The sequence below is a fragment of the Eucalyptus grandis genome, chromosome 3, assembly GCF_016545825.1.
Source record: "Eucalyptus grandis isolate ANBG69807.140 chromosome 3, ASM1654582v1, whole genome shotgun sequence".
NCBI classification, from domain to species: Eukaryota; Viridiplantae; Streptophyta; class Magnoliopsida; order Myrtales; family Myrtaceae; genus Eucalyptus; species Eucalyptus grandis.
In genome coordinates this window covers 57,331,311-57,348,891 of record NC_052614.1, presented here as the reverse complement: position 1 = coordinate 57,348,891, position 17,581 = coordinate 57,331,311, and the positions used below count along the sequence as shown (strand labels likewise).

General features: G+C 38.0%; 2 protein-coding genes across 3 annotated transcripts; both read right to left on the bottom strand.

Annotated features, from left to right (window-relative positions):
- Window positions 1–3,046: 3,046 nt before the first annotated feature.
- On the bottom strand, window positions 3,047–10,178 carry LOC104440086 (protein SUPPRESSOR OF npr1-1, CONSTITUTIVE 1-like). Of its 2 annotated transcripts, XM_039308333.1 has the most exons (4): window positions 9,129–10,178; window positions 7,495–9,039; window positions 5,115–5,762; window positions 3,047–3,187 (listed from the first exon to the last, which is right to left on the bottom strand). In XM_039308333.1, exons 2-3 carry the CDS (start codon window positions 8,617–8,619, stop codon window positions 5,658–5,660), a joined length of 1,230 nt encoding a protein of 409 aa, XP_039164267.1. In that variant the 5' UTR covers window positions 8,620–9,039; window positions 9,129–10,178; the 3' UTR covers window positions 3,047–3,187; window positions 5,115–5,657. The 2 variants fall into 2 exon arrangements, with proteins under 2 accessions (XP_039164267.1, XP_039164268.1); XM_039308334.1 differs by lacking the exon at window positions 9,129–10,178 and having other exon boundaries at window positions 7,495–9,108.
- A 7-nt stretch (window positions 10,179–10,185) lies between these two features.
- LOC120291994 (disease resistance protein RUN1-like) lies at window positions 10,186–10,800 on the bottom strand. Its single transcript, XM_039309833.1, has one exon. The coding sequence runs from the start codon at window positions 10,798–10,800 to the stop codon at window positions 10,186–10,188; it is 615 nt and encodes a 204-aa protein (XP_039165767.1).
- Window positions 10,801–17,581: the final 6,781 nt, after the last annotated feature.

The window sequence follows — 17,581 nt, the reverse complement described above, 5'->3', positions numbered from 1 at the left end:
ACGAGATAGTATGTCAGCCAACTTTTTGTCAGTTAAGTGAATTTTCTTCATAAACAATTTTCCAAGTGACCTTAGTTAGACCCATCCCCCCACTGGTCCGACCTCACAGGAAGCCAGCTTCAGCTCTACTAAGCTGCTACACCCAAGAAGAATGCTGGGCAACCTGTAAAAATTATGTGTGAACTCCCTAGCACACCCTAGGAAGTCCAAACTGAGGAACTTAACCTCTCTATCCGCTGCAAAATGAATCCATGTATCGATTTGTCTGACCTTCTTGTCTCTTCGGTCATACCACCCTCATACTGAGGATGATAGGGGTCCACCTCAGCCGCATAGTTTATATTAAGACTGAACAAATCAATTGTGGGGTTCTCGTGCAGAGTTAATGCACGGTCGGTAAAATTCACGAATCTCTCATCAATTCTAAAAGCAGTCTTCCTCTCCTTGCAGTTGTGCTAAGGGCAGTGATCAAAAGATAAGTGGCAGGTAGTAGTCCAGAGGTGACAGAAACCCGGGACCATCACTGTCCTCACAGCATCTCTCGTGGGCAGGAAGGACAGAATATGGAGGAGCACCGAGTCTGGCAGATTGCTACTCGCATCATGTCTGTCATCTCTGTCCATCTTCCGAACGTTTCAACTTCATACAGCATTGACCACCCAAGCTCTTCTGTACTTGATTGCAAGATGCCACCAGCCAATCTGATGTCCACTGAAATTATTCATCGCTCCCGCGAGCAAGGCCAATTCTCTTGCAAACAGGGTTGCCAAAGCCCGCCATTGTTGGTCAGTGGAATCAAGCTTGGCCTCGTCACTCTATGGGACCGTGCACTTCCTTGCGATAAAGCAAATCAAGTATCTTGCCTTTCCATGTTCTGTAGTTGGCACCATGTAGGCTGACCACTCTGCTGATATTCACCTCCACACTTCACCAAGAAATCTTCACAAACACCTAGTGTTTGCTGAACATCGTCACTCCCTCCATAATGCAAAAACATGGAGCACCGGGACTAATCAAATTCCGCACCACAGGTCATATTTGGTTTGTGGCCTAACATAAATGAGTATTGTTGAAAGCAGAAAGAATCAGAATCTCAGACGAAGTATTCGAAGGCAACAGTGCGACCGAAGTATAAGCTTGAAGGAGAGCTACGGGCGTCATGTTCGAGCATAGAACATGAGATCACATGATTCTGCAAGCTACAGAGAGTTTGGTTAAGCTTTCGTGCTCGACTCTACTGATGGTTTTAGCTGTATATCTTCTGTACTAATTGCATTGCGAATTCGCAACTGTTAAGTCCATTGTATGATCGTCTGGCAAACGCTAGCACAACTGATATCAGTCTTGCAATGGTGGCCATCCCTCAGTCTCTTCTGCGGACTGAAGAAACAGAGGTCACTCCGGAGTGGAAGTGATGACGAACGAACGGTGGACTAAAAGAGGAGTAGGTTGTGAAAGGGATCGAGAGGTTTCTGATTGTTGACGGCCAAAACCTGATTCGAAAAGATGGTTCTGGCCAGAGACAAAAACCACGGATGGTGACGACGACGACGACGATGATGCTCTTCCTCCAACAGGCGATCGATTTCATATGAGAGTACACAGCGTGACAGACGGCAAGACTCCAGAAAACTAGAGAGTTTTTCCTTTCCCTCCCTCAAGAAATGGAATAAGTGAGGTTGTTGGTATTGTTTACACATATTATCACATCAACCAATCATGTGTTGAGATGGTATCAGGCTCAGGTCGAGCACTAAGAAAAGCGAGATTATTCCAATGTTTACTTTTTTCACCTTGTACATTGTCATTTACAAAATGAATTTTAGGTAATAATGGCATATTTGCTGGTTTAATAAGGTGCAGCTGCTAGTCCTGTGCAGGTGCAATGTTGAAGCACCGCCGATTTCCTCCGCACTTTCCTTAATCTAGGAAGTGAATAAAATTTTTCTGGTCCCATCACTTTCCTTATCAGGGCGGACGCTCAAAAGCCACGTCGTGATTTGCCTTTCAAAGCACCGGACCAAATAAATGAGGTCCGACAAATGAAAGGCAACAATTATCATACTTAATTGAGTGTTTCTTATGTAGTATGATGTGCCATTTGATTATATTTGAATCAACGGTTTTTCTTAAAATGAAAAACCCGTTTTTGAAAGCTAGTGGTATGCAAAAGGGCTGAAGCGGGGAACAAACACAAACGATGTTTGAAACAAGAAGGGGCAAAGTTATAGGAAGACAAATCCAGATTGAAGACAATATGGATCGTGTTGAGTGTCCCCAGTTATTTTAGCTCACATGTGTGGGAAGGTTAAAGGGAAGGATGTGTTGAGTCCGCCATGAACTATGTTAGTAGAGTTTGTTTTGTGTTTAGGCACGTATGAGCTGTTCTAATACTTGTTTTCTAGTCGTGGACATGTTTTGCATAAATGAAATTTAATGAGCATTTTGCACATATCACTGGACTTGCATACACGTGACTTGTTGGCTCCTCTCTGTCATAATAGATTGAGCCTAAATTTTTGAAATTGGTATAATTGAGCTAGGACTTTGTTAAAAAAAAATAAAATAGTAGTTTTGCACGAACAACTGGGCTTGCAACAACTAGTGTTCTATAGACAATCTAGTATGACATCATCTAATCAACCGATGTGTATTCAGCAATGAAATAGAGAAAGCAGATTGCAATAAGAGAGGGATCACAAAAGATGGTCATGTTAATTACTAAAAGCAGCACATTTGCAAGCAATACGTCATAACTATGTTATCAATCCAACCATACTAGTTCACTGAACCCAGAATCCACCAAAAAAAAAGAAAAATCACACTACAATGATCTCCCAATCCAGTCAAACATCTCAGGTGACTATCGATCTAGATGCACGATATCACTTGTCCCTCCAGTTGTGCCTTTCATAAGCCTGGCACTTCTTCTTATAGGATTGGCCTGCTTGCTATCATTCTTTTTCTTCTTTCTTGATGGGCCTACAGCTTCAACGGGAAGTTCTGCTACTTCAACTGGTGGTTGTTTTTTCGCTACTTGTCTAGTGGTCCTTCTTGTAACATGCTGAGGAATGCCACTCTGCTGGCCACGAGTAGAGTTCTTTGCTGTGGTGTTGGCGTGGCTTGCATGATCATCATCTCTCTGCCTCTTGCCGTGTTTAGCACTTGTACTCTTGAGCCGACATGACTAGAATTCACAATGAACCAAAAAAGCCAGTAAAAACTAAAAATTCAAACAAAACCACTACTTACAATCCCATTAACATGCGCCAATATGGTTTCACTAGCAGCAGCAGCAATAGTCTCCCAATACAAACAGATTATAAGAAAGAGAAAGGCAATACACTTAGAGAGACCGCAATGAAATATTTACCTTTAGACCCTTTTTCTCTCTTTTTCTTCTGGTTTTTATAAAAAAAATTGAAGGCTGTCAACTTCAATGTACACCTAACATGAGCGCTCTTTATCGTTTCTGTTGCAAAATCTCAAGATAGCTAATCTCTTCTCTAGACGTTGACACAGTCGAGTGGAAATTGGTGATTGTGATGGCAAACTATGGTTTGGTTTGAGGAAATTGGGGATTCCGATGGAAATCGACGTTGTCAGCGAATTAGGGGAGTTCATTTGGGGATTTTTGTGGTTTAGTCGATTTTATTTTGTTATATGTTGCACATTCTTCCAAATAAAACAACATTGTTTCGATTAATTTTTTCCACGTCAGATCGCTGATTGTGTCATATAAGACGATAATGATTGGCCGTAAGATATAGAATTATATTAGAACAATTGAAAGATTTAGGTCTATATTGGAATCTGCACAATAGGTTAGGACTGAAATTGTAATTAACCAAAATCTATATCCAATTTCATTTCTCTTTCTATTATTTATGTTATTAATGTAGTAAACTTTAATTCTTCATCTTATTTCACTTCATGTACTACCATCTTCAAATGTTAATTATCTATTTCAGTTAAAATACTAGTATAAATTCAATTGCTTTGCATTCTGTAACTAAAAAGGAGTTTTATTTTCTACTTTTTGAATGAAAAGTCCATAACCATGGGATACATTGTTTTAAATCAGTTTATGAAAGTATTAATTTTTTTGTATTCTTCCTTATTCTAAAGTGATATGCTTCGAAATTAGTTACAGTCTCTTTTCATCATAAGTCATAGTCTTTAGTGAAATAATATGTTCACTCGTATAAAAGTTACATCCTAACTCAATGTGTGACTATTTTCCCAAGTAGTATTAGCTTTAATTTACTTTTGACATAAAAATTACATCCTAACTCAATAGTCAAGTCCACTATATTTGCATGCATCGGCAAAATAGCATACAAATGTGTAACACATTTATTGCTTAATCTGCGGGTGGATGGATTAGCCCTATATTAATTTGCATAAATAGTCTAAGGAGAAATAATAAAGAAAAAGGCAAAACAAATGATCCAGTTATGTTTACTCAAGAGGAAACCAACAGATTCATAGGAGATAAATCATCATAATATCAAATATATATATATACCAACCAAATATATATACACACAACCAATTATCTACCTTCATCATTTGTTTTTCCATGTGACGACACTAGGCAGAATTTAATGAGTTCGTGTTTTTTTTACCCTATCGTACAACTACGAATTGGACATTAATTTCTCCAAAGTGCATTAATGGAATAATCAAATCAACTAGTTCATAATTAGTTTTATTATATGAACAATATTAAATTTGTGTATTAATGATGTCAATTGCAAAATTAAAAAAAAAAATAGTTGACAAAGAAATCATATATTGTTTTTGAAATCAATAATTTGTGATCTATTATCTAGCATGTTATCTGTGAAAGCAATTTTGATGAAGTAATATATAGAGATAATAGTAGTTTGCCAGGACTATCAAAGAACTAAGACTATCCCACACCAAAAAGGTAAGTAGAGATAAGTGACTAATGCAAGGAAACGAACCAGCCACCTAAGAAATTACAGTGCAACAAACAAAAAATGGCAACTTTTAAAAGGGCGGATATATGTGTGGCTAAGGAAAGGAAGAGATTTGGCCTAAAAATGAATTGAACAAAAATCCCACACACGATGAGGAAGATGTCACACCTTGTTTAATGTATTCAGAAAAATCTCCTCTCTGTAATGCTCCAAAGTTATTGTTTCCTCATCTCTAGGTTTTTCGTGAAGCTCCGTTTAACACTGTCTAAATCTTCTTCTGCAATTGACGTCGTATCCTCAAAACATTCAGCATTGTCCCACCCTAACTCGGAATCATCAACGGAGGAGTTGCCATGAGTTTCGCTTTCACCACCCACAGGTGCAAAGTTTGAGTCTTCATTAGGACATGAAACGTCCCCCTTAGCCCCATCCTCATTGGAATACACGTCAGTCTTCATTCTCCGTTTCTCCCTTAACATCTTCATCATCTCCTCATCGTATTCTCCCTCCCACTCACTGTCGACCCCTCCCTTGATGTACAAATGAATAATGAATCCTCGTCTACATGCCTGGTCCAACATTTCATTCACGTTCCCATCCCCCTTGATCTCCATTTGCATGTTGTAAGTATCCTTGGTCTCACACCACATTCTCTTGAAACGAAAGCCGGAACTTTTCATGTCAACAATCAATCCTTCATATGTCACTGAATCAGGGTCGACGCCTTCCTTTTCTTTCTCTATTCCATGAACAGACCCAAAACCACACGTCACTGGGCTTCTTTACTCCAAGGTGGTATCGGATTGTGAAGGAATCCTGTGACGTAACAATTTCAATGGGAGAGCCAAACAACATATTTATTGGATATACACTAAACTTTTTGCATATTTACCCACAATCCAACTAGCGCAAATATAAATATGTGATGTAAATTTAAATTAAACATCAAGTAAGATAATTATCTACCTAGGAGTACTATCTCATCACAGATTCCCTTTTCTACGAAGAGGGGGGGGAGAGGAAAATTGGAATGCCACTGTAAATAAAACTTTCTAGTAGTGGTTTTTACCACTATTGATTGGGAGACAGTAACTATTCACTTTCTCATTAACCATTAAATTAAGGGTAGATGAGGTCGCTTGTGAAACATTTTCTCAATACTGCTATAATTATTCAAAAATGGCATCAATGAAATATTTTTAATTTCTTTTTGAATATTATAGTGTTGACATTTAGCTTGACTAATTACTATTGATACACAAATTATTGCATCTAGGCACTTAAAATACTTAATTCACATCTTGACAAGTCTCGCTCCTAAGATTACTTTGTATCTTGCAATTGTTAACTTGCTAACAAAGTAACTTGCTAACAAAGTGTACTTATGGTGGTACAATAATTAAAATTTTATACAAGTCCCATTGTGGGATAGTCTTTTGCACTTTATTGCATAAAATTATTTGTAACTTAATAAATTGTACAGTTCATGTCAAAAGATTGTCTTTGGTACATGAATGCTAGATTTAGTGATGAGTGTATTTACTTTAAGTCCATTAATGCTAGGCTAGGTATTATTTCTTTTGTTTACACTTCCTATATGTAGATTACCTTACATGGCGGGTTGCCTTTTTAATGTCTTAATCTGCTTCCAAGTGACAGGCACCAATCATTAAAAAGTTAACTGACAATTTATTTCCAAGTCATTTCTTTTCATTAAACCTAGTGACTTGAAAGGGTTGTGATGCTTCTTTCTTACTTGTTCCTAGGGGTGATCGGTTTTCAATTCCCAATTTTGGGATTGGGGACTGGACCAGACAATCCTAGGACTGGGAACCGGCGGTCCGGTCCCATGGAACCAATCACTTAAAAAAAATTAAAAATTAAAAAAAAAAAACTAGAGTAGTTACTATTTTTAAGAAATTAAAAATATATATTTAAAAAAAAAAAAGAGTCCGTTCAGTTTGTCGGTCCGGTCAGTCCAGTTCCCCGGGCGAGAATCGAACTAACAATCACCGATTCCATAAAAATGGAACCAGGAACTAGACTGATACCTCCAAAAACCGGACCACACTGGCCGGTCCGGTCTAGTCCGAACGATTCCCATTTTAGGCAGTTCGACATGCTCACCCCTACTTGTTCCTTCTTTACCAATTGCTTTTGAAATCTATAATTGGCAATCAATTATCTAACTTCTTGTCTATGAAAGTAATTTTGATGATTAATATTAAAAGGATGATTCATTGAGTTTACTGGCACTATTACAACACTAAAAAGGCAAGTAGAGATGAATCACGGAGATAGAAAAAAAAAATATGTAGCCTAAGTAATTAAAGCACAACACATAATGGGAGCCACAAAAGAGGGGGGAAAGATTGCTTTAGGAACCGCAAATGTCCGACACCAAAAAACAGCAGAAATAAATCATCCACCTAAGAAATTAGGGTGCAACAAAAAAATGGCAACTTTAAAAGGGCGGATATTGTGTGGAGAAAGGAAGGAGGATATTTGGCCAAAAAGGAAATAAATATTGGTGAAGAAGATTCCACACCTTTGATGTATTCTGAAGAATATCCTTTCTGTAATGCTTCAAAAGCGTTGTCTCCATAGACATAGGATCTTTGATAGAATCTTTGATGAAGTATCCACACCCCTGTATAAGGACGATGCAATCATATGGTATTTTTGTGCCAGATGCATCAATCAACCTTTTCAATGACCAGCACCAGTAGACAGACAAAGCTTTCAGAGACTCTAGCCCGTTTAGGCCCTCAACATTAGTAAGTACACCGCAACTTTGAATTAAAAATCTCTCCAGGTTCTTCAAGTATGATAACCCACTTATTATTGTCAAAGATTCGCAATAACGGACAGTCAAGCCTTCCAACGATTTTGAAACGTCCACAACTTGTATCTCAACTAGGGCTTGACAAGATTCCATCGTCGCTTGCCGCAGCTTCCTTAATTCTAAAGGAATGGATAATCTCTGAAGCCATTCACATCCACAAACCCTTAAGTTCTCCAGTTGTGATAGTCCATCTAGTGAAATGTCTTCCACTTCGCAAAAATAGATCTCTAAAGTTGACAAATTTCTCCACCTCCAGTTGGAGGATGGAAGCTGCACAAGGGGTTTTGAGTCCAAGTGTCCCAAAACAATCTCTAGTGGTTGAGAAGGATAAGTCAACTGTGGATTTGCAGGGACGTTCAACACTCTTAACTCCACCCATTTCAATCTAGATAAATTCACAATCCCCCTTAAGTCGCATCCTGGGATTAGCTTTGATTTGCCTTCATAATCAGAGCCATTGCATAGTAGCAAATTAACCAAATTAGTAACTTTTGACAAGCCAAGGGTGTTGAGCAATGATGTGGCTTGAAGACGTAGATAGGTCAAACTTGTGGGAAGCTCCGGTAACTCTTGAATCTCATGACAATGGGTTACATCTAGGATGTGGAGGTCATGAAACGTGTTGATTGCCATTGGAATTCCACCACTTTCAATGAGAATTTCACATTTCATTCTAGTACGCCTAGAGAGATCCAGCTCTCTAAGATTTACCAAAGTGCTAATGCCACAAGTTAATTGCCAATCAAGATACTTTACATTCAATGGCCACAATGGAAAGCGCAAGATCTCTAATGATTTTAACTGTAAAATGAAGTTGGGAAGTTCCATTATTATCGTTCCTGTCAAAAGAAAAATCCACAAGCTTCAAACTACGAATATTTAAATTTTAACATTCCAATGGAATTTGGAAGTATGGCAATGCAAGTACCTAACAAATCTAACTTTGTCAATGAGGTCAAATTCCCAAATGAGTCTGGAAGTTCTCTCAACCTTTTACAATGCTGCAAGGAGAAACACCTGAGCTTCACTAGTGCCCCCACTTCTTTCGGTAAATCAGTTAAATTCAAGCAATCTATAATCTTTAACTCAATCAATGATTGTAGATCTCCAATGAAGCTTTCAATTCTCTTTAGACTGGAGCATCGAACAAGAGTCAAATCTCTTTAAAGCTGAGCATCTAGAGATGTTTGGGATTGTCGTTATGCCAGAACACCAAGTAATAGATAGAACTCTCAAATTTTCTGCTCTCTGTAAAAATGAATGACATGTCGAGTTAAAGAACCATTGTAGTGTACACAAGGGAACTATCATATTAGAATTTAAAACATGTAATTTACCTTGATCAAGTCCCATGCTTTTCAATCATCCTTGAAATCAAGGCCGTGAAGTTTACAAACAACAAGCTTATCCAAATACAAATTGCTTGCCCTAAAATCCAAATCGAGTTTGTTCATCCCATGATCCAAATCGAGTTTATTCATCCCATGATCCTCCCAACTCCAAGAAAACCATCTCAAATTCGAATGACACATTGCAAAGTCCCCAACATAAGTTCCCCCTTTTAAATCGAGGAATCTTAGGTTCGGCAACCTTTTAAAGTCTTCATTTCTAATCTCTATGGGGGAACCATACATAGATATCTTAAGCGCTCGAACCTTGCACTTAGTCTGCAAGTGAAATTTTGCAATGATGCCAAGAAGTTTGTCAACTTCCAACCACTATGTTTTACAACTCAAATGGGCAAGAAAAAATTGATAAATTTCCTAAACAAAAAAAAAAAAAAAAAAGAATCCCCAATCCTAGGATATACAACTTTTATTTGAGAATGAGACGTTTTTAACTTACCTTTTCGGTTCCTATGATTTGAAGGGCCTCTTTTGCAATCCACAACCTACTATGCTTTTCAGGGTCATTTGGACTGTTTTCATGGACAATTTGCCTTCCCAGTGCTATAAGTTGATCGTGCATCCAAAACTTATCATTGTCCAATATCTTTATCAAGCACCTATCCGTAAGGACTTCAATTCCTCCCTTTGGATAAAATTCACAATCAGTCCACATGTAAATTGCATCGGTCTTATCTCGTTGACAAAGAAGCACGCTATATCGAGAAAAATTTGTTTTTGAAGTTCTTCTAGATCATCATAGCTAATCCTTAACTTTTCTAAAATCTCTTTCGTAGGAACATTCCTTAACTTTTCCAATGTCTCTTCCCAAATTTCTTGGCGTTTCCCCTTGAGCAATGAACCTATCACTTGAATAGCTAAAGGAAGCTCTCCCGTAGTAGAGACAATGTCACTTGAAAGCCGTCGATAATCATCCGAAGGAAAGTCTCCACTAAAGGCATGCCAACCAAAAAGCTGAAGTGCAGAACCGGCATCCATCTTTAACATCTCATACTTGCTTAGTTTCACCCTTAAATCCCTCAACTTCTAGAACATAAGTGTTTCCTGTTGTAACGATTATCCTAGATCCTGGATATAATTTGGAATTTCCTATTAGATTATTAATGAGCTCTTTCTTATCAATGTCATCCAAAACCACCGAGACCTTCTTATTGCTGAGTGTTTCTCTAATCCTCCTCATTCCTTCTTCACTATTGTCGATATCTCCTATAGTTCCAGAACCACCAATGTCAGATAGTAATTGCTTCTGCAACAAGACTATGCACTCCTTATTCGACCTTTCACGAAGGCCGTCAAGAAAGCTACAACACTTCCCAAAGTGGGAACATAATTTATTAAAGACAACCTTGGCAATAGTTGTTTTACCGATGCCACCCATTCCATAAATTCCAATGAGCCGCACATCATTGTGACTGACATCTAAAAAATTTGTCAACTCTTTTATCCGATCATCAATTCCAACTAAATATTCAGTCACTGATTTTTGTTTTATCTTCAGCTTCTTCAAAACCTCTTTAACAACTATTTTGACAATCGATGCTTGGCTGCAAGGCATAAAAGCGCATTCTTTAGTTACTAGATTAATTTCATACCCACTCGTCATGTGGGATTGTTGAAATCTTAACTTGAACAGGTATGAAGTACATTGAAACGGTAATTAAGTACAAATGGCTAAATTGATAGAACTCACTTGATATGTTTTTCATGTATGATTATATAAATTTCTAAAGACAATAGTATTGACTTACACGATGGCAACAGTTACCAAGTGTCTACCGAATCGTGCATAAGTAAAATTTTAGCATTTAGCTAGGCCTAGACAAAATTTCAGCAATCGCAATGGGAGAATCATTAGTCGAGATAATGTAAAAAAAATGCAACGTCATCTATTGAGCATTACAGTTTGGTTGACAGAAAAAATATAGCCCCAAAAAAAAGCCCAAAATTTTTATATTGACTTAACGTGTGCATCTTACCTAGTCATAGACCTAAGCATAAGTCATAGTTTCGTAATTAACCTATCTAAGGTGGACTTCTTTGTCAATATTAAAACAAAATGGAGGCCCTGTCTGTTTGCTATCCAATAATTCCATCTTTTGGTCGAAAATCTGGAATTCTAGAGCAGCATGTTGGTAACAGACGTAACCCCAAAAGCTTACCCACTCTATGACATTATGCAAAAACAGCTCATTTACTTTGGAGAAGCTAATGGGGTGCCCGCATTCTATAAAAGCACACAGTTGGTTTGTTAATATAAAATATGTGTTAGATCTAAATCTATCAATTGAGCAGCCGAATTATGTGTTGTTATTGATGAATTATAGTAAGCATATTAAGTTGTTAATATAAAGGCCATAGGATGACCCCCCAAAACAAGATATAAATGACAGGTGGGGCCACGACACTGCGACGTTGGCCCCCAACTCATCAAATAGCTCATTGTTCGAGCCATGTGGCCCATTATTCATCTCCACCTTTTATTACTTTGGATTAGATTAGATAGGTGATTAATAGTTCAAGGCCTTATAGTTTACCTGATACAACCCTTAAGAAAGGTCAAAAGGGAAATAATAATAAATCCCTAAAACCATTTTCCACGCACTTCAACTAGCATCTCCATATTTTGACAATATGCTAATCAAATCCCCAATCTTTTGAAATTGCATATGTTGCCCTAACTTAATCTCCTCAAAAAGGGTCCTCACCACTCTCTTCCGAACTTCCAAAACACCCTACACCGCGTGTCCGTTCTCTCTCTCTCTCTTCTCAACCCTCTATTCGCGCGGCTGCACCCGGCTACACCCCTGTAAGGCCCGTGTGGCCGCTGACCTCATATCAGAGGTTGACAACAGTCGTCGCCTCCGGCCTGGTCCAGATCAAGGTTGCCCAGCCTCGATTTGGACCTCCCATGAGCTCCGCAGAGCTCGAGTCCCCAAGATGACAGCCCCGTCAACCTTTATCTCAAAATGATCTTGCTTCTATTGAATATTTAAACATGATTTTTCTTCATCGAATCTCAATTTTCTCGTATATTTGGTGTCTCTTGAGAAGCACATAAAAATGTGTAAAACAAAGTCAACACCGGAGGCCGTTTCTAATTTTTTCTGCCTTTTCCCCGTTAATGGGAAATGGAAACTGCTATGAATGCATAATCTGAACTAGATTTTAGTAATCATCCCAAATAATTAATGCAAATGGGTGCTCTTGAATATTTCCTAGTCTAACGAGACAGTGAAGTGGAAAATATAGTTAAAAGGAATATGGGGGCCCATGTCATTGAAGCTATTGACATCAGGGGGAATATTTCAGGGAAGATGTTAAAAGCAGAGGATGTAGAGTTGAATGAGTGCAGGGGTAGTTTTCACTACGTTCCCTTTAACCAAAAAAAAAAAGAATAAAAGAAATCATTTGACAGGCCAACGTTGTATACTCTAAAATAGCAGCAACAAAAGAAAAATCAACACAAGAAGAAATGTGTAGGGATCTTAAAAGAGTTTTACCTTGATGTCACATTCAATCCCTTGATTTTACCTACTGCTGCAAGAGCCACTCTCCATGCCTCAACTTTGTTGGGAAACTCCCTCTCATGTTCCAATAAAGCATTGCTATATATCCGCGTTTTAAGTTTAACATCATCTGGTTCCACGTCGAGAAAAATGGGAAAGATACACTTTTCGACCTTTGATTTAGACACGTTGTCCACTATATGCGCAAGCTCCCAAAGGCACCATTTATTGGAAGCGTAAGTCTGAGAGAAGATGGGTATGTAAATTATGGAGTTATTGATAGCACTTAGCAGGTTGTCACTAATTATTTCTCCAACGTGAAGTTCATCATCATCCCCAAATACACGGACTCCAACATTTGACAAGTCGTTACAGAGGAAGTCTGTGAATCCATGACGAGTGTCGGGCCCTCTGAAACTCAAGAACACTTTGTTCTCACTTCCTGATGCTGGTGTAGCATCATTACTGGTTCCAGCCTTTGAGATTGCCATAGGTAGGAAGTTTATTAATTTCCAGATATCTCTCTTTCCTGAAGAGAAAATGAGGTTAGTGTGGCGTGGTCTGGCTAAGAAATGAGCTGAGATATTGGATATGAATTAGGCAAATGAGTACCGATACCTTAAAACTTGGCCGGTCAGTTTAAAATCAAATTAACTTGTACATTTCCCATCTAACGTTCTGCATTAGCAAGTAGACACCAGTGAAGGAGGGAGAGAGAGAGAGCACGAGAGAGAGAGAGAGAGAGAGAGAGAGAGATTTGGAGGATAGCAAAGGGAGAGAGGGACGAGGCATGTGAGCATGAGGAGTTGGTGCATATAAAGGGTCATGCGTTCTTTTTCTTTTTCTTTTTTTTCCAAATTATGATGGATAACAAAGGTTCTATTATCAATAGCAAATCAGAGAGAGAGAGAGAGAGAGAGAGAGAGAGAGAGAGAGAGAGGGTGGTGAGCAGTCCTTAATTTTGGTTTGCTTCTTGATTTTGCCATGTGAAACACGACGTGAAATTCAAAGAGCTAAAATTATAGAATAGGGTCTATTAGGTGATAACTTTGCCAATAATATATAAATCAACACTTATTTTTATCAATAAACAAACTCTAGAAACACTAGATGCTCTCACACAGTTTTTTTTTTTTTTTTGCTCCAATATATTGAATATCAGGCCCCATGAAGACTCATTTGGCATTCCAAAGTTCTTTAAACCCAAACACAAGAAATAAATTAAAGAAAAATCACCACACAGTCTACAGAAATCAGATAATGTCTTCAGGTAGAGAACAAAAAATGAGCCAGTCACCCCTAAAAATCCCAACAAAATCACCACGCATCCCATATACAGCCAAGTCTTAAACTTAACATTGTCAAAAAAACGGGAGGATACTTTGGGTCCCTTTTGATTTCGACGTGTTGTCACTATAACATGGACAAGCTGACATTATTTGCATAAATTGGAAAAGTAAGCAATTAACATTTAGTTCAACATGAAAAAAAATTCATACATTTTACCAAAAGAGAGAAAACAATTCCAATGTTATAGAGAACTGCAATGGATTTGTCAGCCACAACCATGTGCAAGCGAGCGAGATAGAGAGAGGGGAGAGGGTGGGGATGAGTGGTCAACCCTACCCAATGATAGGGATGAGTGGTTCCAAGTTCCTTACAGATTCCATTTGGAACCTACCCTTGGGTAAGGTTCTTCATTTTTTAAGAATCTGAAACTTACCTATCGAAACTTGGAGCCTACCCTATTATAGGTTATAGGATCTAACAAGTTCTTCTGTTTTTCTTTTTCTTTTTCTTTTTTTTTGGTTTCATTATTAGTTAAGCAAAACGAAAATGAGCGCAACAATAAAAATGAAAGCTTCTTATTGATTCAGTCAACCAAATAAGGAACCTCTAGATCATTTTTGGTCTATTGAGTACTAAACAAGCTTGCCATTCATCAAAGAGAATACAAAAGACTAGTTTTCCTTGGCATTACAGTTCAAATAAATATAATTAAAATGAGAAGTCATGACATTCTTGAAAGATATTGTTCATTTTTCACCTATAAGATTATAAAACAAAAGTACTGGTTAATGATGATAAAATAACAAGATAAAGTATAACAAACAAAACATCTTCAAAGCGATAGGCAAGTCCTATCTCATCGAAAGTTAGTGTCCTCCTTAACCAAGTGCTTTGATGTTATACATTAAACTGATGCAATAGAATTCACGAGAGACTAGCATGTTGATCAAGACAATATCTAGGACCACAAACAAAATGGCATGTAGGAAAAAGGAAAGAAAGATGACAGCAAGAAGTAAGCCTGCAGAAGAATTAAAAAGCTTTTGGGGCACCTTTCAACAAGCATCCATCAAGTCAATCCTAATCCAGTGACAATAGTATGGACGCCATGAACAAGAAAGATACTTGGGATACTAGGAATGTCATCTTGATATGTCAACTTCATATATGCACAACATCATTAGAAATTTCAAAATAAAGATCAAACATTTACAAAATAGCAAAACAAATATCGAGCCAAGGCAGCATTTTCTTGCATCTAATACTTCAACTATAGCATGAAAATGATTTCATCCCACAAACTCCAGTGCAATCGGGACAAATTGTGCCTTGGGACAGAGGTGAATCCAGCCCACAAAACCAGCCAAACAACAATCAGAAGGGAAAGGGAAAATGTAAACTCATTGAGGAAATCTACTCAGTAATGCAAGACGGGCAAAACACCGAGATCCTTCCACCTTTTATCTCAGCTATTGCCCAAATCAGGGAGCTTCACTCGAATAGTCAGTTGCTCAAGATCACTAGATGTTGAGCAGATAATCTCATCGACCATACCCCAAGGTTCTACAAATCAGTTGCTTAAAATCACCAGATAGCACCCTTTAAGGAAGTACTCATTCGAGCTCAACATTGGTCATCCGTCATGAATTCAAAAATATCCAAGTACCAATAATCGTGCAGTCAATCATCTTAAAAAGCAACATATCCGATTGAGCCCATTAACGAAAGCCCTAGACCAATCGTAGCCAAGCAGCGAGCTAAAGAAGGCAACAATCGAAATAACTCCAAGATTATCAGATCAGGCCTTGATCCCCAGCACTCAGAATCAATCGAAACGCAAAATCAGCAGCAACAAACGCCGGCAACATACACAACCAGCCTCAAGCCAATTTGACAAACAAAACACACGCGTAATTGTACGCACACACGCAGATTCAGCAATCGAATTAAGCACGAAATCGAGCAGATCCAGCAACAAGCTTACCTGCTGGATGATGGTTGCTGTAGTGAGAGAGAGAGAGGGGGCGGCGCAGGTAACGCAATTTTCGTGGTTTTGTTGGTCTGAGGAGGGAGAGGAATTAATGCAGGTCGAGATCGAGGTCGATCTTAAAAGAGACAAGAAAGCGTGGAGATGCAGCGTCGCACAAGGGCTCAACGTCGTCCAAGGAGAGACAGAGGTGAAAGTAGAGAGAAATGGAATTGAGTTGGGGAACGGGAGAATGTAATCAGGGATTTAGTTCTCGGTTCGGTTCCTATAAACCGAACCGGATTGGGAACCGGCGGTTCTTAAAAAAGTGAAACCGAAAATTGAACTCTCTCACTCTAAAACCTAGAATTGGATCAGTTCCCATGGATCCGATTCCCCGATTTCCATTCAATTCCAGAATTATGCCCACCCTTACATGGTGATAAATGATGGCGGTGATCATCATGGCTTCAATAGGGGGTTGGCCTCACTAAAGGGTAACAACAAGACACTATATGTAGCCGAGGAGGATAGATATGTAAATAATATTTAGAAGGCATGTGACAACAATGACTTTATGGTCCGCACAAATTATCATCTTTTCCAAATTATATGGGATTATCTTTACTATGAGATGGTTAGCTCTCTCTTGGGCACACGCTCTATGCATGATTTTATCTCTATTTCTCTTACATATGGATATCTTCAACTTAGTAATAGTGTTGCCAGTTGTTTTTAGGGCAAAAGCCACAAAATTAAAAAAAAAAAAAGTCTAATTATGCCTATTGTGACACATATACTCTAGACATTTTCTTTTTGTAACACTTAAAATCCCAAACTATTAACTGTGTGATACATTTACCATCCATTAAATTTCCGTCAATAAGAACTATTAAAAATCTATCTACATAAACTCCGAAAAGTAAACAATTTTGACATGATGCAAACAAGGCTAATGATGTTAGTTTGATTGAAAATTCATTTAATAGAACTTTGAGAAATGGTAAATATGTCACATAGATACAAGTTTAGATTAAATGTGTCATAGGGAGATTAATTTATCTTTTTTTGTAACTTTTTTCCTTATTAATATGACAACCAAATGTAAAGACGTTAGACTTAGGATGTAAAGATTAACTTGGGGGATGGGATTTGTAATTAATTCTATAATAGGCTGCACAAATTTCTAATTCTTCTAATTTTTCACGTGTGTAGCAACATTGTGCACTTATGGTACGTAATAGTGAGAGATTGGTAAGACAAAAAAAAAGACTCCAAAGAAAAAGGTGGGTCTGTGGGGCTAGAACTGAATGAGAGGTTTTCGATATAAATTAATAACGCGTGAACCTTCATCAGTGAAAAGGTAAAGACGACCAAGACTAACTGGATCATTGTCGGTCGGCTCAATTTAAATATCAAAAGTAGCTTTATCAATCACATGATGCATGCCTCAAAATGATGAAACAATTTCATCGGGGGAAATATGATGTGAAATGCAGTAAGATAAAGAGATGGTAAAATCAGAGAAATGTAAATGATAGTTCTCAACATATTACTCTCATTGGTGCTCTTACATTTTCAATACTACCTCTTTTAGGAATTTTTACAGTAGTATTCTTTAG

Bases quoted from the DNA above. Each gene is read 5' to 3' on its own strand.
- LOC104440086 (XM_039308333.1), bottom strand. From the start codon at position 8,619: ATGGAACTTCCCAACTTCATTTTACAGTTAAAATCATTAGAGATCTTG. The intron at 5,763-7,494 runs GTGTGGAATCTT...GTTACGTCACAG, and splicing joins TTCTTCAGAATACATCAAAG to GATTCCTTCACAATCCGATA.
- LOC120291994 (XM_039309833.1), bottom strand. From the start codon at position 10,800: ATGACGAGTGGGTATGAAATTAATCTAGTAACTAAAGAATGCGCTTTT.